This window comes from Pelobates fuscus, chromosome 7, assembly GCF_036172605.1.
Source record: "Pelobates fuscus isolate aPelFus1 chromosome 7, aPelFus1.pri, whole genome shotgun sequence".
Taxonomy (NCBI): domain Eukaryota; kingdom Metazoa; phylum Chordata; class Amphibia; order Anura; family Pelobatidae; genus Pelobates; species Pelobates fuscus.
The window spans coordinates 118,609,620-118,637,302 of NC_086323.1; the positions used below are offsets into that span (position 1 = coordinate 118,609,620).

Sequence of the window (27,683 nt, forward strand, 5' to 3'; positions counted from 1 at the left end):
ATGTTTTGGTACAAGCTGTTCCACGTTAATACATCCTTGAATTTGAATGAACTGTAAGCTATTGGTGCATCAGGGGAATGGTGTAAATGCAATGTTTTGCAAGATTGCTATGGAACAGAGGAGAGTGATCCTGTGACAGATGGGATGCTGCTGAGAAACACTGAGACAGGTATCTGTACACGGCACACCTCTGTGGCAACCTATCCCAGGAGAGAGGGTGCGGTGAGGAGACACAGGCACCCTGAGGGAAGGCGGGGAGAAGGAGGACAATGAAAGCAAGAGGAAAAACAAAATAAACAGGGGGATAAACACTGCCAGGCAGATAAGTGAGAAGTGGAAACAAACAAAGAAGGAGACAGCCTTAGGTCCAGGGCCAGCAGCAGGTCAATTCACACAGAGAGGCCTCCAGCAATATTGTAAAGTGTTTGATGTATTGCAGAACTCAGTAGATTTACAGGTGTTACTAACTGGGACTGTAAGAATTCAGAGGCAGAGAATGCAGTGTGCCCCGGCAGAAGGCAAAGGCGAGGTGCCCACTCATTGGAATGTTGGCGAGGTGGGCCAGTGGGTACGACTCAATGTGGGGGGCACTGTTTTCCTCACTACAAAGCAGACCCTCTGCCGGGAGCCCAATACCTTCCTCTGCCGTCTGTGTCAAGAGTCCCAGCTGCTGTCGGAGATGGTGAGACACTAAATAAGTCTATCTTTTCCTTCTTTCTCTCATATCAATCCTTCTCTCCACTTCACCCTGTTATATCTAATTTATCCCATCTCTCGCCTCCCTCCATTTTTCTTATATATCTTCATTCTCTATCATTCTGTCATGTTTCCTTTCTTTTCTCTCAAGGTATACACTCAAATATCTCTGTGCCACCATGTCTTCTTTTCCTTTCAACCTCTACCTCCATTTTTTTACTCCTACTTCCCTTTCTTTTTCGTTTCTCCTTCTCTTTTCTCTCCCTTTCCTTTTCCTCTTTATTTCATCTCTTTTCTCTCCCTTTCTTTTTTCTCTTCCTTCTGTATAAAGCTCTCTTCCCTTCCTTATCCTTTTCCTCTTGCGTTTCTTTCTCATTCTTGCATTCTACAGTAAAAAGAAAGTAATTTATTTTCAACTTTGAGACCCCTTTTTTAATCGATCCTACATTTCTTTTCAATCATCTACGTACACACAATATCTGCTCCGCCCCTACCCACCCTTCACCATATTTCACCTCACATTTATATTTATCTCTCATCTATTTTTAGGATGAGACAGGAGCATTCCTCATCGACAGAGATCCGGCTTATTTTGGTGCCATCCTACGTTACTTAAGACACGGGAAACTTGTAATTGACAAAAATATCTGTATGGAAGGTAAAATCTTATACTACTCCCCGTAAGGTTCTGGTGTGATAGCTTCTCACCCCCATTAGAAATAATACCATGCACTCCAGCCATTGTGGATATCAGAAACGTGCCTGGTTGAGTAAGGTTGTGTAAAGCACATAAGCGGGCCTGTCAGAGGTTGTCTAGTTAGCTACTTTTAGGCAACCTTTGGCACTCCAGATGTTGTGGACTACACCTCCCATGATGCTTTGCCAGCATTATAGCCGTAAGAGCATTATGGGGGATGTAGTCCAAAACATCTGGAGTGCTGAAGGTTGCCTACACAGTGGGGCAATTTTGAATATTCAATGTTTTGCTGGTATATACTCTATTAGTAGAAATCTAGAAATATCACTTATCCACATCCAGCAGTGAGAAGGATGCAATTTGTCATCCCAAATTAAAAAAGCAAATCTATTTATTTTTTTTCTTCGAAAAAGTGAATGCTTAGTTGGTGTGGTGTTTTTATTCGTGTCAGTATATGTATAAAATCATATGGTTAACAGTTTTTTAATTAACTATGGTGTTCCGTGTATTTTTTTATATATGCTACACTGTCTGTTTAACTTACCAGTACCACCAGATAGCATGTGTGCACCATATTTCAATGCTGTCCAACTTAGTCCTCAATTTAATACATTATATTTAAACTTCAAATGCAAATATTGTTTTGAATAGTTTTCAAATGTTTGCATATATTTTTTAATGCATTGCTTTTTAAATTGCTTTCAAAATATGATACCACAGTCTTAAAGGGACATGCCAGGCACCCAGACCACTTCTGCCCATTGGAGTGGTCTGGGTGCCAACTCCCACTACTCTTAACCCTGCAAGTGTAATTATTGCAGTTTTCATAAACTGCAATAATTACATTGCAGGGTTAACTCCTCCTCTAGTGGCTGTCTACTACACAGCCACTAGAGGGCACTTCCGTGTCCATAGCACGAAAAACCTGTGCTAGAGCATCGCTGGACGTCCACACGCTGTGTGAGGACCTCCAGCGTCGCTCAATTCCCCATAGGAAAGCATTGAAAAGCATTTTCAATGCTTTCCTATGGAGAGCTCTAATGCGCATGCGCATTAGGTGTCCCCGGCCGGTGGGCGGGATCAGTCTCGCCCACCGGCCGACTTGATGACTGGAAGTAGCGGCGGCGACCCGAAACCACTGCCGAGGGACATCGGCAGGGTCTCAGGTAAGTGACCTGAAGGGGTGAAAACCGGGGATTGGGAGGTGGGAGGGAGAGGGGACCTGCAGTGCCAGGCACTGGAGTTTCCCTTTAACTGGCTTTTTTCACCTTTTCTGTTCTACCCTATACACCTATTTCATCTCCTTTACAGTCCATTTCTCACTCCCTAAATCAATCTTTCTTAACTTCATTTCACATACAATCTCTTAATTTCATTAAATTCTTCTTCATTCTGTTTCCCCTGATTTACTTCAAGGAACACTTTAACTCAAATATGTATTTATAACTTTAGTGTCCCTGGTCTCTTTTTGGTTAAGGTAACCTCTCGAATTTCTCCTGCCACTCACCAATCTATTTCCCTCATACCCAAGATGTAATCATAAATGGTATCGTGAGTAGCAAACATGTATGTACATTTCTCTCCAGCCCCTACTTCTTCCCAGTGATGCTTAGTGAGATTTGCCCATAGATACCAGGTGGAGAAAGGATACAGTATCCCTCCAGCCCCTCCATGTGCCTCATTCCCTCCCCCTTAGTAACTTCATGTGTCTTTATCGCTCCCCACCAGCTCCCCTATGTATCTCATTCCCTCCCCCAAGCCCCTCCATGTGTCTCATATCCCTCCAGCCCCTCCATGTGTCTCATTCCCCCCCACCCTCTATATGTGTCTCAAATACCCCCAGCCCCTACATGTGTATCATTCCCTTCCCCACATGTGTATCATTCTCTCCCCCCTCCAACCCCTACATGTGTATCATTCCCTTTCCCACCAGCCCCTCTAAGTGTCTTATTCACTCTCCCCAGTCCTTTCCCCTCCCCCCTCTCCCCCTCTCCCTCTCTTCCGCTCTCCCCCCAGCCACTCCATGTCTCTCATTACCGGTAGATCCCTGGGTGACTCCTGTGTTTAAGTCAGCTTGTGCCCATTGTAGGTGCATATATTTGTTAATGACAGTGTTAATGTTAAAGGGCCACTCTAGCAGCAATAAAGTTGTTATGTGGCCTGGAGACCTCCAGTGCCATCTTACCTAACAATCTAACAATTAAATCTTGGTCACCAATCGCTCCACCTCTCAGCCTGTGAATCCAGTGCTTCCCTAACAATCACCGAGGAAATACAGAGCAGGCACCCAAGGTCATCATTTCAGTGCTAAATCATTTTAAAACAGTTTAACACAGTAAGGTAAGATAACTCCTGGAATCTTCAGAGGACATAATAACTTAATTTCAAAGTGTTCATTTATTTTTCCATGACTTGTTTGTTAGTTTAGTCTTTTGTGCCAATTCTAAATAAATAATAAAAACATTTTTAAAAAAAATTATAAAATAAAAATGAACACAATGTTTCGTTTTTAAAAAAATAAATAAAAATGTTTGCATCTCTTGGCAAAGTGAGAACTACAAAGTTAAAAATCTAATTTACTGAGCCATGATCTTGATTTTTACGTGTTTGTTAACCATGTAATTTTGTTATGTCCATCCATGACTATTTTAAACATGTTCTTATTTTATCATTTCCCTTCAAGTCTCTATGATCATCTTACTGTCTGTTTGTTCTGGTAGGAGTTCTAGAAGAAGCAGAGTTCTATAACATTGCTTCCTTGGTTAAAATTATCCGTGAGAAGATGGAAGAGGCCGAAGCCAGTCAGGTAAACCTGTGTATGTGTAATACGTTTTCGGTCAGTGGGTTCAACAAGTTACTAAAGTTACAAGTTACTAAAAAATAATGTACCCACATTCACAATGGCAAATATGCATTATAATAAAATAGCTGGAGTACTTGTGGACAAGGTGGTCTTATTGCCACATGTGGTGGACATGCTTGGAGTAAACCAAATTACCACATTTTGAGGAGAAATAAGGACATTTTGTAAAGAATCTATCAAGGGCTTGTTTTTTGATTTTTTTGATTTTTTTTTAAAGGTTACTTTTTTTGTACCCATTCCTCTTTGTATTCATTGTGTTATCAATTGTTTAAAGTTAAAACATGTCTTGTGACTGTTACATTCGTGATGTCTGGACGCATTATTATCTTTCAATACAACAGCACAATTTAAAAGGTCTCAAATGCCTTGTTTGCCTCGTGTTCTGGGGCTGTCCAGCTTACTGTGAGCAGGGCCGGACTGGCCCACCGGGATACCGGGAAATTTCCCGGTGGGCCGTCGGCACCTGGGGCCGGGAAGGCAGCTGGCTGACGTGCGGCTGCTGGCTGGGGGAGCCGTTCTGGTGGCCGCTGGCTGGGGGAGCTCTTTTGGCGGCCGCAGGGGGAGCAGGCTGTTCTGTCTCTGCTCCCCCGCCCCAGCGTGCCGCTTAATGAGACCGCGGCCGGAATATGACGTCATATTCCGGCCGCGGTCTCATTAAGCTGCGCGCGAGGGCGGGGGAGCAGAGACAGAATAGCCTGCTCCCCCTGTGGCCGCCAAAAGAGCTCCCCCAGCCAGCGGCCGCCAGAACGGCTCCCTCTGCGGCCACCAGAAGAGCCAGCTGAGCTCCCCCATGCAGCCACCATCAAACTGAGCTCCCCATGCGGCCGCCAGCACAAAGGTAAAAATTATGTGTGTCAGTGTGAGTGTATGTGTGTGTGTCATGGTGTGTGTGTGTCTGCCTGTGTCATTGTGTGTGTGTGTGTCTCTGTCTGTCATGGTGTGTGTGTCTGTCTCTGTGTCATGGGGTGTGTGTGTGTGTCTCTGTGTCATGGTGTGTGTGTCTGTCTGTGTCATGCAATGTGTGTCTGTGTCATTGTGTGTGTGTGTGTCTGTCATGTAATGTGTGTATGTGTGTGTTATGGTGTGTGTGTGTCAAAGTGTGTGTGTCTTTTTTAAGGTGTGTGTCTGTCATGGTATGTGTGTGTCTCTGTCATGGTGTGTGTGTCTGTGTCATGGTGTGTCTGTCTGTCATGGTGTGTGTGTGTGTTTCTGTCTGTCACGGTGTGTGTGTTTGTCATGGAATGTGTGTGTGTCTGTCTGTGTCACGGTGTGTGTGTGTGTCTGTGTCACGGTCTCTCTGTGTCGTGGTGTGTCTGCATGTGTCATGTAATGTGTGTCTGTGTCATAGTGTGTGTGTGTTTGTGTCATGGTCTGTCTGTGTTATGGTGTGTGTGTGTGTGTGTCAAGGTGTGTGTGTGTGTCTTTTTTAAGGTGTGTGTCTGTCATGGTATGTGTGTATCTCTGTCATGGTGTGTGTGTCTGTGTCATGGTGTGTCTGTCTGTCATGGTGTTTGTGTTTCTGTCTGTGTCACGGTGTGTGTGTGTCTGTGTCACGGTCTGTCTGTGTCATGGTTTGTGTCTGTCATGCTATGTGTGTGTGTATGTGTGTTTTTACTCACCTTTTTTTTTTCCCCCACGTCGTGCTGGTCTCCCCTCAACTGGCCCTGCCCTGGAAAAAAATCTATGCCAGCCCCATAAGTCATTGCGCCATATATTGTCACATGTAATATGTAAGGCTATGATGCACTGACACAGGAAGGACCAATATTTTATATTGGAATAAGCAATATATATATATATATATATATATATATATAAAATCAATCATCTAAGGTGGCAAGACATAGCCTTACATATTACATGCGACAATATATGTCGCAATGACTTATGGGGCTAGCATAGATTTTTTTTCCAGGGCTGCTTTGGAATCCCCAGTCCGGCCCTGACTGTGAGTGAGTATAGCTGTCAGTGTGTGTCTGTGAGTGAGAATGGGTGTGCCTGTGAGTGTGTGTCAGTGTGTGTAAGTCATTTTATATGTGTCTCTGAGAGTGTGTGTCTGTCAGTGAGTGGGTGTGCCAATGACTGTGTATCTGTCAGTGAGTGTATATCAGTGCATGTATCAATGAGGGCATGTGTCTGTCAGTCAAAAAAATGGCCTTGACACGAATTCGGGGGGCAAATTTAGATTTTGGGGGTGCCCAAATTTAGTCGTGCCTAGGGCAGCACAAATCCAAAATACATCACTGCAGACCCCATGAGCACTTCAAATCACTAAAGTGGTTATGGTTCTTGGAGTAACCCTTTAAGGATTAGCAAAATAATTCATAAATATAATTAAGTGTAATCCAAACAGAGATCTTGGAACCAAAAACACACAGCATCATATTAGGATTGCCATTGATAAACTTGAGATCACATATGCATTTTCTTGTGACACGACAGTGTTTTAATATTGTCAGTGAATTCTGTTAAGCAGACATTCCTGTGAATCCTCCATGTCTGCCCTGGGAGAATCGGAATTATTATAATTATTATGCTTCATTTATAAAGCGCCAACACATTCCAGAGCGCTGTCCATGGTAGAAGTAAAAAGACAAAGGTACAATACATCTAAGAGACAATGCAAAACATGACAAACAAATGCAAGAGGAGTTGAAAGCCATATTCCCATGGGAACATACTATCTAGATGAATAGTAGGGGTGAGACACAAGAGGTGGGGACTGCAAACAGTGCTGGCCCGTGCATATTTGGGGTCATTGCCTCAGGTGGCACTTTTAAAGGGGCGGTATTTTTTTGCCCCTGACTGCCAAAGTTTGCATGATGTTTATATAGTGAGAGTGAGATGGGGGCATGTATTGGTTAAGTGAAATGCATTAGCTACAGAATTGAGTAGTAGGCTTCCCTGAGCAAAATGTCTTTATAGAGCGTTTAAAGAAAGGCAGATTAGAATGTTTGACAGCGCAGGAAAGTGCATTCCAAAGGGTTGGTGCTGCACGAAAGAAGTCCTGCAGTCTAACAAGGGAAGAGGTGATTGTCATAGTAGTCACCGTTACTGTGAGCACAAGACATGTAGGTCCCTGGATGACTCTTATGTTTAGATCACCCTGTGCCCATTATAGGTGAAGGGTATGTATTTTAGATATTTGTTAAATATCTTGTGTGCTTTCCTGTCCTGATGCTCTCTAAGAACTAAGTGGATTTGGCAGTGAAGCCTGTGCAGCAAAACCAGTTGGTGGTTAACAATCGTGAAAGCCTGTACAGCGCCATCTGTTGGTTGTAATGATCTTGAAACAGTTATATGCTCTACCTGAATAACAAGGCTGGTTAATTTGCATATTCAGGTAGATTTCCATATTATGGTTTAGGCAGGCAGGGAAAGCATTGCTTGCCAGTGTTTCTTCCCCACCCCTTTATAAATATTATATTGTGTGTATTGTGTTATGTAAGTTACTGAATGATTCCCTATATGATTTTGTATATTGTGTATATAATTGAACGTGTCTCCATGAATGAAATGTAATGCAGATAGAAGCTGGTCCTGAGTGTACATAAAGTATTGTGTGATAGTGTGTCCTATCTGGTGTGTTCAGGGATCCCAGTAAAAGAGTTTTCAGACATGTTTGCTGTCTGTACTGATCTCTGATTCCCTGGATGAGTAAAGTAGGAGCTAGGCCTGAGAGCCACAAATGTCTTTGTAAAGGCAGTAGTTGGAGCAGTGGGCCTGGTGCTGAAAATTATGATGGGCCTATTTACAGAATCTTATTGACCAAAAACACTAAAACAATCATACCTCTCAAGCGTCTCATGTATCTGATGGAGATGGTGTTGGAGGGAAACTCAAAGGATGCACGACTACACGAAAACACATACTCTATGCTAATCTCTCTCCAATTTATGCTTTCATCTTTCAAGTAAATCCATACCCCCTAACAGAAGTGTCCAGTGAAGCAGGAAGTCAATGAGCGGGGTAAAAGGGTGTGCCACTGACACGAGTTACGTGACCAGAACTACCAGAAGGGGCGAACATGCCCAAAAAGGGGGCATGTCTGTCCAAATAATTGGAAGGTCAGCCTGGCATGAATGCATGTCAGGCTGCCTGCCAATCATGCATGCTGTCCAACTAAGGGCATACTATGCAGACAGCACCTTGAGCTTGACATAAATGCATCAAATGATGTGCCTTCTCTATGCTTTATAAGGACAGTCCGCTAGCGCTCACATGTCCACTTGTCTCCTTGCCATCTTACTAGCAGGCAGAAGCTCCTGGTATATAGTCTGGGACAGAGAAAAGGTGTATGTAGTGAGTGTAGAAGAAAGGGGACATGCCACAGTGTTAGAGAGACCAAAGTCTGCATTACCTTAACTAATTTTATTGTCAGCCAGTCCACACAAGTTTTATTCCCATACATCCTTCTTAAGCTTCCATACTTAAAGGGACACTATAGTCACAAGAACAACAACAGTTTATTGTATTTGTTCTGGTGAGTAGAATCATTCCCTTCAGGTTTTTTGCAGTAAACACTGTATTTTCAGAATAAAATGCACTGTTTACATTACAGCCTAGGGATAACTCCACTGGCCACGCCTTAGATGGCTGCTAGAGGTGCTTCCTGGGGCAGTACTGCCTAGTGTGCAGCACTGCCATTCAGTGTCTTCACCCTCTGAATGCATACAAAGAAACTTTCCTCATAGAGATGCATTGATTTTAATGGGCCCATTCCATGGGCATTGGTCTGGAGCTGCAGCTCCATCAGCCCCTATGTTGATCTGGCCATGAGTTGGAGGCAGTGTAGGCAGAGGTTTCAATAACTGACTGGGAGAGAAACATAACAGGCAAGTGCAGAGGGGACAATACCTGCCTGGAAGGAGAGAGCTAGTCCAGTGGGAGAGGTGCTCAGAAACCCCACTCACCTGGGTCTGAACCACTCTAGAGTCCATGATAGCAGAGAGGAAGCTGACCTGGTGGAGAGAGGAAGCTGACCTGGTGGAGGTCAGCTTAATAATAATAATTGCAGTAGCCAAGATGAGAAATAACAGCGAGTAGATGAATTGCTTAGTGATGAAACTGACTTATTTTGGAAATATTGTTTAGGTGGTTGCGGCAGGATGAAGAAAGCGATTGGATGTGGGGTATAAGGGACTGAATTGAGTCATGTGTAACTCAGAGGCAGTGGACTTAGAGTGATGGGGAGATAATGATACCATCAACAGTGATAGAAAAGTCAGAAATCAGCGTAGATATAAAGGGAAGAAGGAACTCAGTTTTGTGCATGTTGAACTTTAAGTGGTTAGAGGCCACCCAGGAAGAAATGCCAGATAAGCAGTCGCTGACATGAGAGTAAAAAAAGGGAGAGAGGTCAGAGGTGGAGAGGTAGATCTGAGTGTCATCAGCATAAAGGTGATATTAACAAGTTATTGTTTGTCCTTGGTAAAGTGCATTGATGCCTGGGGGAGAGACCTGTTTTATCCACCTACCAGGTGCAGGTACTGCCTAGTCCATAATCATTCATAGCCAATTGTCCTGTCTGCTCTAAAACTTAATCCACCCATGTGTAGTTATGAAAAATGTAATCCTCTTTATATACATAGCTGTTTTGATCAGGTTAAATCTAAGGTTTAGGTAAGTAAATTGCAATGACCTAATTTACTTTGTGTGTTTCATCTATTACGTAAGTGTCAGTTTTCATTCAACATATTATTATTATTATTATTATTGTTATTACAATTACAATTAAAGGACTACTATAGTGCCAGGAAAACAAACTTGTTTTCCTGCCACTATAGTGTTAATAGGTCCCCCCCACACTCATGTCCCCCCTCCCGCCGGGCTGAAGTGGGAGAAAGGGGTTAAAATCTTACCTTTCCCCAGCGGGGCTCCCTCTGTGCTGGGGACTCTCCTCCTCCTTCCTTTGTCATCGGCTGAATGCGCATGCGCGGCAAGAGCCGCCCGCCTATTCAGTCAGTCCATAGGAAAGCATTCTCAATGCTTTCCTATGGACGCTGGCGTCTTCTCACTGTGGAAATCACAGTGGAAAGCGCGGAAGTGCCTTTAGTGGCTGTCAATGAGACAGCCACTAGAGGCTGGATTAGCCCATATGTAAACATAGCTGTTTCTCTAAAACTGCTATTTTTACAGCAGGCAGGGTTAACCCTAGATGGATCTGGCACCCAGACCACTTCATTAGGCTGAAGTGGTCTGGGTGCCTATAGTGGTCCTTTAACCCCTTAAGGACACATGACATCCAGAAGTTTGGTCCTTAAGGGGTTAATGCACTGAAACAAGAGGGTAAGAGTTTATAGTTAATTTCCGATTCTACAGCAGTAATTTAATTTGTTACACACAGCATTTGGCAGAATGTTAAAATATCATGTATTAGCAATCAGTCTAATTTTGTCAAATTCTCCTGACATTGGAAAAGGTATAGTTGAAAATATAGACTGTTTCTATAGGATGTAGGTGAGAAAAGGTGGTGAAGAGTTGCACATTCTGTCTGTCAATTGTAAAAGCTCTGCATCAGTTAATCTAATAATCTGATAATTATATTATTGAATATACATACATACATACATACATATATTCTACGTATATACATTTAGTGGTGTATAAATCATGCTACTCCAGTCTCTCCGCTCAATTCTTTGACATTTCAAAGTTAAACCATTTTGTTTATGAAGCCTAGTCACACAGCATGTGACACAGCATTCCTAAACACTTCCTGTAAAGAGTCATCTAATGTTTACACTTCCTTTATTGCAAATTCTGCTTAATTTAAAATGTCTTATCTCCTGCTCTGTTAATAGTTTGCAAGACCTTGCAGGAGACCACAGTATGTGATTAAAGTTCAATTTACAGAACAGTAGAAAAAACTTCTAAAGTAAGTTACACCTGATTGAAAATGAAACCATGCATTTTCATGCAGGCTGTGTTAGTCAGAGCCAGTGGAGGTGTAGCTAGGACTGCATAAACACAAAAAAGTAATCTAACTACTAAATGGCAGAGAATTGAGCAGTAATACTTTAGAGACATTATCTATACACAAAAACTGCTTCATTAAGCTAAAGTTGTTATAGTTACTATAGTGTCCCTTTAGGTTTTCACTCAGCCCTGCACATTAAAGTGCACAAAAATGCTGAATTCTATTAATAATGCGTTGTTTTTAAAAAAAGAAAAAGAAAATATTTTATAAACTTTAAAAGAATATCAAAATGCATTCGAAAAAATGTAAACTTAGCTTTTGGATTTATTATTTAAATTCAAATTTGTGGATAACCGACAAATGAAATAACAGGCTAAAAAAGTTCTCTAGTTCAGCTTTTATTCCAAGTATTTGGAAAGTTAGGTGTCTAAATATATCTATATATATCTGCATACATAATGTGTGTGCATGTGACAATATTGTCATGTTTGGATCCGGACAACACATATTACACACTAAGGTGTTATGGCACACATAAGTTAGGTTTAATTTAAAGAGCATTAAAGGGACACTGTAGTCACCAGACCCACTACAGCTTAAAGGAACATTATAGTGTCAGGAATACCAACGAGTATTCCTAACACTATAGCTGTTAAAACATAGTTTAGACCCCCGGCCACCATGTTAGAAAGATAAAAAGTGATTTTACTCACTTTATTTCTAGCGCCTACAAGTCTTGTCACGGCTGGATCTGCCCTGTTGTGCCTCCTTGGCTGAGATCATCAAAATCTGCCCTGTCCAATTAGCATCTCCTCAGAGAGATGCATTGAATTAAGGCATATTTATGAGGAATGTCCAGCGTCTCCATGCAGAACATGGAGATGCTAAATGTCTGTGCTGCACTGGCCATGGAAGCATCTCTAGTGGCCGTCTGAGTGACTGTCACTGGAGGTGCTCCTAGACAGTTATGTAAACACTGCCTTTTCTCTGAAAAGTCAGTGTTTACATTAAAAAGCCTGCAGGGACATTCTGTAGACACCAGAGCCTTCCCATGCTTTTAATTCTGAGTCGGATTGGTTTGCTTTGAAGAAAGACGAGACTTGCTGGGCAACATTACCAGGAAAATCTCAGTGCTCTGATTAGTAGGCAAATAGTCGGACAATAATTTAATTTTAAGCATCCAAGCATGGATTTCATCTGTCCGCCAGTGTGAATAATGTCCAGATTTTGTAGTATAAATAGCCCAGTGTGCGACCTAATGGTTTTGTCTAGTGGTATGTGTGAACCCCTGTTTGGGAGTGTTCGTTGGGTGGCCTTGGGTCAATGGTTTTCTACTGTCAAGGCAGACCTGGTCATGGGTTCTCCATAATTGCTCCAGACATTCATTTATAAAAAATCTTGTACTGGCTTAGTCTTTGTGGAAGTCACTGTGCCATTAGAGTTGTATCTCACTAATAAAAAGCTAATCTCTCAAGTGACTACTTGTGTAGTATGTAAATACTAATAACATTCAGCTTAACCTGTCTGTTAATCATAGGCGTGTGCCTAATTTAATTAACACAACTTGCATTAGATATATATTTCCTCAATGCTAATTAAATATTTTAAAATAATAACTCTTTTGAGAGAACCATGTATTGTATGTACATGCTATGAAGTGCATTTCTCGACAAGAGCACAAGGTTTTGCTAAGGTGCCAGTGTGTATATGGCAAACACCATCCATATATAGTGTGCGGAATGTGGTAGGATTTAGGGGAAGACCAGGTGATAATAGTTATATAGGATTGCATATTGATCCCAATGTATGTTTTTAATACAGTGGTGGCTGGCTAGTAGTAGCTGTAGGATTGTAGAGGTCAGATTGTGACCTTAGGGAAGGGGTCATTGAGTATATTTTCAAGCTCCAGGTATTTTTGGAACCTAGAAACACTCCTGTTGGATATCAAAACATAAGTAAAATTATGTAAAATAACTAACCAATAACATTTTTTAAAAATTCCCACAACATGTATATTTAAATGCTATAATAGCTGCATAACCGACACCTTCTATACAATCTATATAAATGTGTTATGTCACCTTTTCTTTGGCACTGCAAATAGAATAACAAACCCCATACATTATCCTTGGTTCCATGTATATACTTATCAAACAATATATGTTGTTCAAAGTATATGTTAATATACAGAAATTTAAGTTATACTATAGGTTTATGTGCTAGTAGCTACACATGCTTTTTTAAAATGCCATTAAGATATGGAATAAAACCTTAACTTTCCCCCACCTTTAATAAAAGCCCATCAGGGGGGTGTGATTGCCCATTGTATTTGAATAGCCTATAGGTTGTTCAAGGACACATAGAAATGCTTAGATTGATACATTCTTTACCATTCTCATTAAGGTAAGAATAGCTTCACTATTATCAATGTAAGGACATGTTTGAAGCCCACAGAATTAAGGTTCATTCTCGGGAGGTGTGATTGAAAGCTTTAATGATAATGAAAATAAAATTACATTTTAGCATTTCAGGGATCAAAAAGAACACGATAAGAAAACTACAAACGTCATGAATCAGAAATATGAGCTACACTAATTAAAGCTTTATTTAAAGGTCACGAACGACTCAAAAAAGTATTATTATTTTGCATTAGAATAGAAGGCTAAAATTGTAATTAATTAATAGTCTCAAGGTAATTTATCAGCTGGCATCATATAAATCCAGTATATCATATAATGAATGCTACCATTTTCCTCTGTGACTTATTTCATTTGAATAAAGATAATTGCTACTTTGATGATTGGTGGTTATATTGTTGTTTTATAATTTCCCCATCAAATTCAGCAGAGGAGACAGAGTGTCAATCACGTCTTGTACTATTATATATCTTTTTTTTTTATATTCTTTAATTTTTTTGTGCTTTGATTTCCACAAAGAATACACAGTATGCACATGACAAGTTTCATTAAGATAAATGAGGCAAATTGAGAGTGCGCATGTACATATGTTTCAGCACTTTTTTAAGGAAATGAGAAGTATGAAAATTTTAGTGCAGTCGAATTAGGTATTAGAATCTAGGATAGGCAGGCTATCTGCACTAAAATATGACTAAGTGGAGGGAACAACCGTAATACAAGGGAAATCAACCTGAATCCGACATTGCTACGCGCAACCTAATTTTGTCTAGGTGTGGTTATTGTCACATAACATTAGAAATCATAAAGAAGATATATGGTGCGAAAGGTGTGTTTCTCAAGGAAGATAAATTTTGTATGTGGGTATGTTCCTCTCTCGAAGTGTTGGTGTGGTTAAGTTATGCTTTGGGACGCCATCCTGCCTCGACCCATTGGCTTCTGTGGCCATTGTAGTGCGTGGGGGAGTGCCATCAACCACCTTAGGTCAGAGTAATTGCGCAGCTCAGTTATTAGGATTAACAAGTGTGAGATCATCCTAGTAGTATGTTTATGTGGTATTATTCTAGGCTCATAGATTGTTCCCCTTGGGTGGCGTTTAAAGATCAGGTGGGCTTTGCGTTTAGGAAATGTTTGCATTAGTTGGGTAAATAGTTTGCGCTCTGATGTTGATTAATCTGTAGCTTCAGGAGCATCATTATATTTATGTGAGTAGGTGAAAGTAGGTGTACAGAGACAAAACTGCCCATGTGGCAGCTCATAGTGTAATAGGAACCTTAATAACCAACAGAAAAACAAAGGAGAAAAATATAAATATTAAACTTGTATAGTTGTGTGGTCATGTAGCATTTAGATGACTGAGTCTCTTTCCCCTCTGGGAATAAATGTAGCTATGCTGTGAATGTCCCAAGCTCCTAGAGAGGGTGCGGCTGGATCAGACGTTGAGAATCACAGGGCCTGTAGGAGTTTCGGGCCCTCCGAAGGGTTAGTGGCTTTGTGGGTCTTCCCGTCCTCGTGCACATGAGAACTCTTGGGTTAGCCCACCGGTAGGGGAGGCCGGCTGTTTGTAGGGGCTGTGTGATAGGGCGCATTGATTTTCGCCACATTAATGTGGCTTTGCTCAAGTCCTGGTAGAAGGTAAGTGAGTGAGTCTCAAATAGGAACTGGGATTACCCCCGCAGTGCCTGTAGCAGCCTTTGTTTGCCCGCATAGGACCTGCAGCAGAGTATGATGTCTCTGGGGATGTTGCTTGACGCTTGTGATGAAGGAGCAATATGATAGAGTCCGTCATGTGCGAACTGTTTGGCATGTTTTGCTAGTAGGATCGATGCTATAAGTTGCCTGATGAGATGTGGCAGTTCGTCAGTGGGTACTGTGTCATCTACCCCCTGATTGTGATGTTTTTTTGTCGACTCTTGTCTTCTATTGTATCCAGTCTGGCAGCTAGTTGGGCTTGGGAGTTTTGCAGGTGTTGAATTATTTTACCTTGGGTTGCCATGCCTTGCTTCAGGACTGCAGTGTCCTCCTCAGAGACTCAGAGGTGGTCTGTGATTGCTTTTAATTCTGTTTTTACCAGGTTGATCTCCACAAAGAACATGTCCTGGAAATGTGCCAGTAAATCATGTATGTCCTGTTTTGTTACAGGTGGCTCAGCTTTGGGTACAGTTTGGGTCTCGGTGTCTGGTGCTTTCTCTGTCACTGGGCTGTGAGTATCCTCAGGCTGAGTTGGGGAGGCCCCCCTTGTGCTGGGAATCACGGGCAGCATCTGTCTGATATCTTAGTTGGAGGTGGGTGCCGTCGGCTCCAGTTTCTGTGATTTGTGACTCATTGTGGATTCTGGGATTCCCCTAGGTTGGCTTGCTGTGAGGGGAGCCAGGTTGAGGTCTTCTCCGTCCCAAAGGGGAATGTGCGGCAGCTGCGGGATGTCCACACGGTAGGCCCGAGGCACTCTGCACCGGGTTTCAGTGCATGAAGTGTACAAAAAGGGCATCCATGGAACCGGTATGCTGTCACCAGCACCAAGATTGTAGTGGCGAACCTGGATGTCGGGTAGTTTTCAAGTTTTGGGCAATGTTCTGTCTCTGTAACACGGAGCTGGGAGAAATGATGTCTGCACCTGAAGGTTGTCGGCTCCGCCCCCTCACTATTATAGATCTTAAAAGAAAAATGTTAAACTATTTCAGTTTCCAACCCTTCCTAGCAGCTGTTCCATCGTAAGTGGGAATATTGTGAATGTACTATGTGCACACATATATAATAAGATTAAATATTGAGTTTTATATAGCATTTTGATACATATTTGCTATATCTATTAGAGGTATTTGTTCAGTGTGTAGTGCCCCATTTGGACCGTAGTCACCCTTGTAAATGCAAAAATGCCCATGCCTCGCATGTAGGGCTGTAAGTTCAATAGTGTTTTTCTGGACACATATCTGTATGCTGCTAGTACGTGAAATGTGCTGATGTGCTGCCCTGCAGGCTATAGATATGATGCAGGAAGGAAATTCTTTCAATAATCAAGGAGGAATCCCGAATGAATTCTCTTGATTAGTTAATTCATTTTCCTCTTGAAACATATGGCTTTTTCATCATCTTGTAGTGATACAAGTGGCATGTGTCGAGAAAAGCAAAGCCGATCTGGCAATCCTGCAGCCATGGCGTGTAACAAGGAGGATGAGCATTGTGTAACAGAGCCCTAGTCCTCACAGGGACTTTCTCTCCGCTGGATCATCCAAGAGTAAAATCTGGAACAAGAAAACACCAAGTAGATATCCCACTTCCTCCCCCGCAACTGGACGACTCAGTTCTGGGAGTATACTTGGTTTTGTTCCTGCTACACACTGTTTTTATTCATTGCCCCTAGCATAGGGTTTCTTAGTCACAATTCCAGGGCTTTTCTTCCCAAGATCCTCTGTGCCTGAGAGATAACTTCGTGAGAAAAGAAACTATAACTCAAATATCTCTCAGGTACAGAAAAATCTACAATATTTTAAAAACATCCAAAAATAAATGTTAATAACTTCAGAACCCCACGAAAGTATCACCGAATAGCTTGGACCTGAGCGCACACTTTGCCAAAATATCACTCAGATCCCTTTGGTGGTTTGGGAATGTCATTTGAATCAAGAGGTGATGCCCCAAAACAGTTCCAGAGAAAACAGGGCATCGACCGGTCATCTTTCGGGGGTTCTCACACGATCACTGATGAATCCATCCCCTGGCTGTTAGAATACGAATGTTCGGTAGTTTTCGCCTCCCGAACGCTGTTCTCCTAACTGTTCGGGAAGTTGGATGGGCAGCGGTACCAGTTTCCCGGGCGTTCGCTGGGACGCGTATCCGCATAGTGGCCACACAGGGGAACACTTGAACTAATACCCAATTTGTAGTTTACAGCAAAGGGGGGTCGGCAATTACAAGGTGTAAACAAGCGGACCACACAGAGTTGATCCGGTAAATGAACGGAGCCGTACGGACAGCCTAACAAAAGGGAATAAGTGTAGGTAGAGCATCCATTCTGCTACACATTGTTGAGGCACTTCTAAAACTTTAAATGTCTTATTCTTCCATCATTCTGATATTGACTTCTTGTTGTGAATTAGCAGCACTTTATTTCATGCGTAAATGAGCATGCTGTTCTTAGACAGCTGGTTTCCATCTTACAACACAAACATGCTGGCCTTGAGAGAGTTGTCTTCACATCCATTGAAGACAACTTTCTTTTGATTTCCTAGCTCATCTAGATGCCTTGATTTTGGAAAGGTTTTTTCACAACAGTTTAGAAATGTGTTAAGGAATTTCCTTTGATCATTGCATGATGTGGGGTTGGATCTGTGTGCTGATACCATCAGTTTGATTGTAAGAGTCAAAGTTAAAGTCATGTCAGGCAATTGCTCAGAGCACCTGCCTTGCAAGGACGGCTATTTGAGCTGCGTTTGGAAGTCTGTGATTGGACAGTCTGGTGGGGAAGAAGGAGATGGCTTGCAAAGGCTAGAGGCATGATATCTCCAGCTTCTTCAAGCTGTTTTTAGATATACCCCCAATGAAAATATGCATTTAATTGTGATTTTTAATAATTTTTTGTTTATAGGAGTATATAAAAAAAAGGAGAACAGCTAGTAGCCAAAGACAACCAGCGTGGGTGGGTGTCTGGGGAATCCTAAAAGGGGATACCCCTTACATACATATTGAACTAGGAACAGAAAAGAGGGAGACCCTGGGGGAGAAGAGGACAAACCTCCTCCCTCCACAAGGTCAACCAAAGTAGGAAACCCCAACCTTGTGGTAACGCTAAAACTTGACTTTTAATGATCTTGAATTGAAATGCAAATACAAACAAGGGAATAAAAATAAAAATAGAAATGGAAATAGGGGGTGCAAACACTATCACTCTAGGTGTGGATGGCAGGTATATATAATACAACCCACTAAAACCACATAGTGATACAGATATTATTGCAGCATAGAGCTCACTAACCCTGTTCTAGAATATACCATAATAATAGGCAGCCTGGTAGGGCTAAGAACAGGACATAGGGGTAAAGAGAGATGTAGATATAATGGCCACATAGGGCAAACAATGTTGTTGCAATATCTAGAGTGCAACAATAAATGTAACACAAGTAGCAACAATTGCTGTTAATGCATAAAGCTAATTAAAGCTGGCAAGTGTAGCCAGCATAGCCACTTGAACTAAATCAAAGAAATAAGTGCAGTAAATCACTTTTGCAACAACATTGTTTGCCACTTTATATACCAGTATCCCCATTGTTAGGAGGTTTAATAGTGACTCACTGGTTCCCTTTTCTCTCCTTCCTTTGTCTATGGAAGGTTTTTAGGAGGTTCCTTTGACCTATGTGGCCATTATATCTACATCTCTCTTTACCCCCATGTAATCTACATCAGAAATAATCATCATGGAGACACGAGAGGGATCAAGTTTGCAGGGACTGAAAAGGTGCAGTTGGGTCGTAGAGGAGGGGATCTAGATCGAACCCTCCTCAAAAGAGAATGTTTCTGGATCTATAGATTTAACACCCTGGCCCCCAATGGACTTAATGAGGGGTTTACGTTTACCCCCTTCATTGACAAATGAGTTTCACAGGAATCAATACTTACCATCATAGGTATGCAGTATTACTTAATTTGCATATATTTATACATTTTTGTAAATACTTTCGATGACTTATTTAGTTTTTTTTTTTTTAATTCTTTATTTTTGTGTGCCGAGTAACAAGAAGTACAGTTGCCATGTGCAATATCGAACATTCAAGTGCAAATCAACATCAGATTGTTAATACACATGTTGTGTTAGGCACAATTTTTATATTTGTGAAACGGTTATGGAATCCTAGGCTGTGGGTTATGTGGCATCTGTTGTGGGTATGTCAAGTGGTTGTGCTTGTCGTAACCTAGGTCGTGGGGTGATGTTGGTGGTGCGATCCGTCGTGGGTATTCGTGTTTATAGTAATAGAGTGGTCGTTGTGTGTGCGGTTGGTCCCCTTCATGGATCTGTAATGGTTACCAATAGATTGGGCCGTCGGTTTGTACGTGTAGCAGCTTGTCAGTGAGTGTTTCCTCTCTACGGGGAGGTCTGTTCTGTGGTCTGTGGGAGCTGCTCTTGAGGGGTAGTGACCCTAACCTAGGGGCTGGCAGGGGGGGAGTAGCGCTCTGTGTCGTGCGTATGTTTAGTGTGCCAGGCTGCCTGTGCCTTCTCTGGTCAGCACTTTGAGGGGCATTTGGGCCAGACTTAATTTGTGTGTCTTCAACATAGGGGGTTTAGTAAAAAATTAACTTGAGACAATTATCAGATTTTAGCCTTTGAACAGGTTGGGATGGGAGACTTCTCCCCCCTTACCCGTCATGTGGCCTTAGTGTCCATTCTCTGGGTCCTCGGAGTGAATGGCTCTATCGTCGTTGGGTCCCAGGCTGGAGTGGCGGTCTGGTTGTCCGTAGTTGGTAGACCTAGCTTTGGTAGTATCGCAGTGGCGTCTGTGCCAGAGGTTATTTTGTATGTGTTCCCTTGATGCGTGACCAGTAGGTGGCGTGGGTTTCCCCAGCGATATGGTATTCCCACTGAGCGTAACTGGCCGATGAAATCACTGAGGGTTTTTCTCCATTGGAGAGTAGCTTTTGTTAGGTCTTGGTAGAAAGTCAATTGGGACTCTTCGAATTTGAATGGCGTCTTGCCTTTGAGCGCTGACATTATGTGTCCCCGGTCTTGTGGTAGGATGCAGCTGATTATGACGTCTCCTGCAAGAGGTGTATTTGCCCTGTTCGGAGTGGGTAGACGGTATATGCTTGCAAAAGTGATTTTCCTTGCCACCGCAGGGGGTAGGATCAATTGCATGAGACGTCTCACGTAGTGTGGTAGGTCCTCTTTGGTGACCAAGATTGGGATGCCTCAGATTTTAATATGGTTGCGCCTGCGTTTGTCTTCTTGGGCTGCCAGCTGGACCTCTAAGCTTTGTTGGTGGTGTTGTAGTTGGAGGATGGAGTCCTGCAGCGCTGAGACCTCTCTTTGGATCCCTTTCACCTCTCCCTGTGTGTGTACCACTTTCTCAGTGATTTGTTGCAGGCTGGTTTTGAGGGTAAGTAGGTCTGCTGCAAGGAGGCTTTGCATTTCTTGCAGCATTTTTTGCATGTGCTGCAGATCTTGTTTGGTGGCTGGGTCTGAGGTCCCCTGTTGGGGTGTGGGGTTTGAGTGAGTAGCCCTTTTACTGTTTTGCTCTGGTGAGTCAGTCTCTTGTGGGGAGTCTGGGCCCTGTGCGGCCGCCATCTTGTGTTTGCCTCTGAAGCAGTGTGCCTATGTCAGGCTGTGCTGTCACTGTACCTTGTTGGGGTTTCTGGGTTTTGCGCCCCATCCCTGAGGTTTCGTGGTTGGAGGTGTCCTGGGATGCGTCCCACGTGTCGTTGAGGAAGTCCCCGCCGAGCAGGTAATCTAGGCCGTGGTGGGTTGCTGGGAGGTAGGCCCGGGCTTTGATTCTCGGCTTTGCCTGCCTCGGGGTGTACCGAAAGGGCATTGGGTGATTCCTGGGGGTCTCCCCTGTGTAGTGCTGGCGCTTTTGATGTTGGATGGCGGGTTTTTGGGGCTGATTTTCGGGTGATTGGGAGTTTGATAGTCGGAGTTACCCGATATGGCGTCTGGTCCTTTTCGGCGTTAGGCTCCGCCCCTCGACTTATTTAGTTTTTTATTAATATGAACTTCAGTGGTTCAATTCCCTTCATTATGTGTGTAATGTATATGTGGTCACTTTAACATTCAAGTACAATGTCACCATGTTAAGTTAGCCATATTGTTCATCCCATGAATCAAGTGTTAAGTACTCTTAGGTGATGGAACACTAGGGGTTAATACCTATTAGGTGATGGTACTCTAGGGGTTAATACCTATCTGTATACCCTGTCAATCCTTAGTGACACGCACACAAAGGGGGCGGTACCAGTTCGAACGCCGGTTTTGTCGCAAACACGTTTCACACACCCACTCAATTTTTCGTCGGCTCGATACATATAAAAGAGCCGAGTAACGGAAGGACCACCGATTTGCCTCTTACGAAGGCGCATTTAGAAGCGCCGAAACGCGCGTCAGGCAGGATAGGGGTTGCAGCCTTTAATATGATTTAGACAGCGGCTATTTTGTGTAGAGTTGGCAATCTTGGGGGTTACTAGGAGAGAATTAATAAGGGGGGAGGGTTTTTTTTCCCTTTATGGTTTAAGAGTCCTCTTCTTTGGGGTATTTGATTTACTGCACTTATTTCTTTGATTTAGTTCAAGTGGCTATGCTGGCTACACTTGCCAGCTTTAATTAGCTTTATGCATTAACAGGGATTGTTGCTACTTGTGTTACATTTATTGTTGCACTCTAGATATTGCAACAACATTGTTTGCCACTTTATATACCAGTATCCCCATTGTTAGGAGGTTTAATAGTGACTCACTGGTTCCCTTTTCTCTCCTTCCTTTGTCTATGGAAGGTTTTTAGGAGGTTCCTTTGACCTATGTGGCCATTATATCTACATCTCTCTTTACCCCTATGTCCTGTTCTTAGCCCTACCAGGCTGCCTATTCTTATGGTATATTCTAGAACAGGGTTAGTGAGCTCTATGCTGCAATAATATCTGTATCACTAGGTGGTTTTAGTGGGTTGTATTATATATACCTGCCATCCACACCTAGAGTGATAGTGTTTGTTTTAAATATTTTTATTGTTTCATAACATAAGCGTAAATTTCGAATTGGGTCATAGTAAGGCAAGTGGTTGCCCTCGCAGGGGCCTATGCAGTAACTTTCAATAAGACGATTTGTTGCCTACGCAGAGGCTTAATTAGCAGCAGAAGAGAAGAAATGCATTGTATCGCCTACGCAGAGGCGAATTCGGTGAAAACATAGAATCGTATTCAAACAAACTTTGCAGGGTTAAACTTACAAGCATTGCGGCGTGAATTGCCTGGTGTATGTTGGCTCTATTACAAATGTCTTACGCCTTTTCTAGTGATTAAGCAATAGTTGTCTGTCATATAACTGCATGTTGGGCTATGTTAGCATTTTAACCTACATCATGTTTTATATCCATCTGGTTATCTAGTCAACAAAAATAAAACGGCCTTAAGCGGGGGCCCTAGGGGGCATTTGAACTGTAAATAGTTAGTGTTGTGTAGCTATACGTGTAGCGTGCATCTTCCTATTGGGGTATTTTAGCATTTTAACCTACCTCATGTTTTACATCCACCTGGCTATCTAGTCAACAAACATAAACGGCCTTAAGCGGGGGCCCTAGGGGGCTTTTGAAATGTAAATAGCCAGTGACGTGTAGCTACATGTGTAACGTGCGACTTCCTATTGGGATATGTTAGCATTTGAACCTACATCATGGTTGACATCCATCTGGCTATCTAGTCAACAAGAATAAACGGCCTTAAGCGGGTGCCCTAGGGGGCTTTTGAAATATGAATAGCCAGTGGCGTGTAGCTATATGTGTAGCGTGCGTCTTCCTATTGGGATATGTTAGCATTTTAACCTACATCATGTTTTACATCCATCTGGCTATCTAGGCAACGAAAATAATAAACGGCCTCAAGCGGAGGCCCTAGGGGGCTTTTGAGATGTAAATAGCATGGTCATAATTTGAGCTAAGCATGAATAGCATAAGAAAACAATGGCATATGTAGCTTTAGCAAAACTGATTCGAGCTTCAGAATAACAAAAATGATTATCCAGGGCCTTATCAGCTTCCTGTGATTTAGTGAATGAGTTCCAGTGGCCTTATCAGGAGCTTGACCGTTCCATCCCAACTTTGAAAAGTATATGCAAACGTGGAAATTAAGTCTGTGAACTGTAGAACATGGCTTTGTTATTTAATCACGGCCAGACTAAACAGTGTCTTTACATGGTGTGGACTGAGTGAAGCAATATCTGTTACCCCAGGTGAGGGCCGATCCCACACCTGCCGTTGTGGGCCCTTTAGGCCATCTATCCACCGTCAGTCCTCCACAAGTCATATCCAGCTCCCCCGCGTGATGCCCTGAGGTTCCGTGGGCACTCAGAGTCCGGATTGGTCTTACAGACCCCCCACCAAGAGTCTTCATCCCATCCGTCTCCTGCACCTCCCCAGCACCCCATATGCATCTGTGAAGCGTCTGGGCCCTCTCGCCCCACTGAGCGCCGGCCACATACTTGGTCCACCCTCTCACGGCGACCGGTATACCGGAAAGGCTGGTGTGTTCCCGTCCCACAGGACTCACGGTGTCGGGGGCATAGTTCCTCTGGGCCACCCCTGAACCCAGAGGCCGGGTCCATATCTTCTCTCGGGAGGGGCTGGTTGCTCAGGGGTCCTTCCGAGTGACAGCAGCTGTCGGGGCCCCCAGGGCGGCGCCCGATCTTTTCCTCATCTGAGTGGACGGAGGCCTCCCTCTTCATCCGTATCGGTGTCTGCTGGCGGGCTGTGTTTCAGGCAGCCTTTGCCAGTTCAGGCGGTCAGCGTGGGACCAACGCGGGAGCTCCCGCCATTGTGTGGGCCGCCGCCATGCGGCCGGGATGACCCCCGCCGGCCAGGGGGGGAAAGCGGGGCCGAGCCCGGGGCCGAAGCAGGTCTCTGAGTGTGATGGTACCTCTTGCAGGGCGTCCGTCTCTCACCCTGGTGTCTCATCTGGATGTGTCTCCCAGTCGTTTGTATGTCCTCGGCGGCCGCTTGCATGGAGGCTTATGGTGGCAAGAAGGCCGCGGGGTAGCTGTTTTAGCACGTCCCGGTTGCTACAGGCGTCTTCCAGGTATCTGGTTAAAGCTGGGGTTGTTCTCTGTTGAGTGGAGACGGACAATCCGTCCTTGACACGGTCGGTAATGTCTCTTTACGATGTTTTAGTAGGCTCGGTGCTGGAGCCTAGGCAGATGGCTGCCAGTCGGCCCGGCGGCCCGGCCCCGCCCCCCGAGTGATAGTGTTTGCACCCCCTATTTCCATTTCTATTTTATTTTTATTCCCTTGTTCGTATTTGCATTTTAATTCAAGACCATTAAAAGTCAAGTTTTAGCGTTACCACAAGGTTGGGGTTTCCTACTTTGGTTGACCTTGTGGAGGGAGGAGGTTTGTCCTCTTCTCCCCCAGGGTCTCCCTCTTTTCTGTTCCTATGGGGGTATATCCGCTAAATATCACTTTGGGATTAGGGGAAAAGTAGACTCTCATGGTAATTGTTTGAGTGATCATTTTTACTAAATGTTTTTTTTTTTGTTTTTTTTATTTGGGCAGTGGATTGTTCCTTTAACTAATGATGGAAAGGTAACCCAAACAGTCTTGGTGCATAATTATCTTTCTTTTTTTTTTTTTCCAATATCCCCAACAACACCTACTTTATCTTAAATTCATCAATTTCCAGAGCTTTCCATTGTAATATCCTGTTTCTTACAGTTCCAGCAGAAGCATGTGTACCGGGTTCTGCAATGTCAGGAAGCAGAGCTGGCTCAGATGGTCTCCACCATGTCTGACAGCTGGAAATTTGAGCAGGTAACAACACCACAAAGACACATTATATTGTTGGTTGTGGTAGGTAAAATGTTGATGCCATGCGGATTCTCAATGTATGTTTACACATGTTTGGGATAAACTTAGCCATTTAGGAAAAACAACTGGCTTACTACTTACAGTACAGTACTGTGAGTGGGGAATAAATAATCAAGCAAATACGCAAATAAACAAACATGCACCCATTAAATTGGGTAATAGTAACACCCCATGGATGTTGGGCAAAAGTAACATCCCCAGGACGTACTTGGAAACCAGAGGAATCTGAATGTGCCTTTCCTGGTTAAATACTTTGTTATTATTATTATTATTATATGATTACTCATTATATATGAAGATATAGTGAACGATATGTAATATGTTACAGTAATAAAGCAAGTCTAGAAGTAGCGAGGGATGTGATCAATATTTATATTTGCTTTAGTGTGGACGTGAAATGTCCACAAACCGTGATACTAGGACTATGTACCAGGAATAGTAAATATACTAATTTTCTCCCTTTAGTTGGTGAATGTGGGGTCTCCATACAGTTACAGCAGTGAAGGACAAGCAGAGTTTCTATGTGTGGTATCTAGAGAGCTCCAGAACAAGTTCAAATCCAGAAGTTCCCAAGCCTGTTCCACCGTACCGGTATGTAGCGTTTTTCTGAGTACAGCATTTTTCGTATTGCATCACATAGCGAATAACACATTACCAAATCTCTGACACCCTGCTGTTATACCTAATGTGGAATGCAAGGTCATTACATACCACTGCTTCCTGTAATAATTCTCTCTCCTGCACATCGAGCATCCTGCACTGGTGTAATCTCTGCAGAGATGATCCAAAATGACATATATCCTGTGCTAACCCCAACTCTCTCGGAACACAGAATCCGTAATTAATCAGTCACCTTCTCTACACATAGCAATCGACTTCTGTACTGATCCTATGTATTTCATACCCTTATGTCTGCAAATGTGGGCTCTTCTAATAGACTGCACTGCAGTCTGCTTCCTCGTTTAATGTGCTGCACATCGTCTTGTTCTTTTATTAGCTCAGCTAATTATCCTTTTTCATTGCTTGGCAGAGCTGTAACAGTGAACAAGGCGAGGACAATGTACTGAACCCAGAATGTATTGTGCTGCAGGAGGAGCGAGAAAGAAACTGAAGAGAATAACTTGTGTGAGTTTATCTCCGAAATGTCTCTACTCAGACAAGTTCCAAATCATTTCCTAGTCCATAGCATTTCCCAGGCTTGTCCTGAAAAAAACATTTCCTGTAAGGTTTATGGATAAAAGGCTCATAGAGGAAATTAGTGAATATTAGCTATGCTCGATCATAGATTTAATTAAATATAGTATGTCAGGGTCCTTAAAGAAACACTGCAGGCACGACTGTAGTGGTTATGGTGCTAGGAGTGCCCTGGCACTCTACTGGGGTACCTAGTCAAATTATTTGAGGATGTTTGATAACTTACCTGGGGTCCACCAGATGTCCACTGCCACCCCATCTGTAGTCAGAAGCTCCCTGCATTGAGCTAGCGTGGCAATAAAGGGCTCAGCTCATTGGTTGAGAGTGTTCCACTGATGCAGTCAGTCAGTGAGTTGGCCCTGCACTGCAGGGTTTAGTACAGGGGAGCTAACAGAAGCTCCATGCAGGAGCTTCCATCGGAAGAGAAGAAGGTGACCAGCCATGACTTTAATTACTTTGCTTTGTAAACTTGTTGGAGCAGGGCCCTCCTCCGCTCCTCTTTCTGTTCACATTAAGTTGCTTGTCACTTATATGCTGTTTTATATCCCCTTTGTAAAATTGTACACTGCTGCAGAATATGTTGGTGCTATGTCAATAATATTAATAATAATAAAAAAATTATTATATATGTCACTAACACCTCCTAATGAAATGCAGATTGAATAAACCTGTGTAAATCCAGAAAAACATCCTGCATATTAAATCATCTACTCTCATGTGGCAGTTCACTAAATCAGAGTATGTGGAAAACTGACAAAGGGATTACCAATTCTAGGAGAAATTAGTTGGTTTGGAAACATTCTCTGACCGTAATTTTTTCATAAAACGTGCAATTCTCTTGTCAATGCAATACAAAACTAGGTGTTTATCATTATTATAATTGACAAGCACAGACATAAAATAAAATACTGCACATTTATACAATTGGGAGTTGTGAAGGATAGAGAAGGGCATTGTATATTTTGGGACTAAATAGATTAAATAAGTTCCCCAAATACATCAGACGAGGACAGTTCAATAGGCCCATAATAATATTATCGGCCTATATATAGACATGGAACCATAGGACTGACACCAACTTCCTTCTCTTAATGGGAACGTAGTCAGTAACGATGACCATTGGATCATCATTTTCCACAAGTCATCCCCTGTTTTGTTGGAGTTCCGACAATTAGGCTAAACAAGGGGTGTAGTTATTTTACCAGGGCAATTCAATGCCTGATTTTTCTGTTGCTTCTATATCATGTGGCTCTGGGTAGCATCTTCTTAATTCATTTTTATAGCTATTTTGTTCTTTTTTTTCTGTCAACATATAATGTCCTTGTTGGCTCTTATACTAGCAGATATTTCAA

The 27,683-nt window shown here is 42.8% G+C and overlaps 1 protein-coding gene across 1 annotated transcript; it reads left to right on the top strand.

Annotated features, from left to right (window-relative positions):
- Positions 1-26,856, top strand: KCTD17 (potassium channel tetramerization domain containing 17). The gene is made up of 6 exons (XM_063427452.1): positions 1-682; positions 1,246-1,354; positions 4,114-4,199; positions 24,985-25,080; positions 25,603-25,728; positions 26,168-26,856. Exons 1-6 carry the CDS (start codon positions 497-499, stop codon positions 26,246-26,248), a joined length of 684 nt encoding a protein of 227 aa, XP_063283522.1. The 5' UTR covers positions 1-496; the 3' UTR covers positions 26,249-26,856.
- Positions 26,857-27,683: the final 827 nt, after the last annotated feature.

What these genes read in the sequence shown, in the direction of transcription:
- KCTD17 (XM_063427452.1), top strand. Translation starts at nt 497, where the DNA reads ATGCAGTGTGCCCCGGCAGAAGGCAAAGGCGAGGTGCCCACTCATTGG. An exon ending in CCCAGCTGCTGTCGGAGATG is followed by an intron (nt 683 to 1,245) that starts GTGAGACACTAA and finishes ATCTATTTTTAG; the next exon opens with GATGAGACAGGAGCATTCCT. An exon ending in AAGAGGCCGAAGCCAGTCAG is followed by an intron (nt 4,200 to 24,984) that starts GTAAACCTGTGT and finishes TGTTTCTTACAG; the next exon opens with TTCCAGCAGAAGCATGTGTA.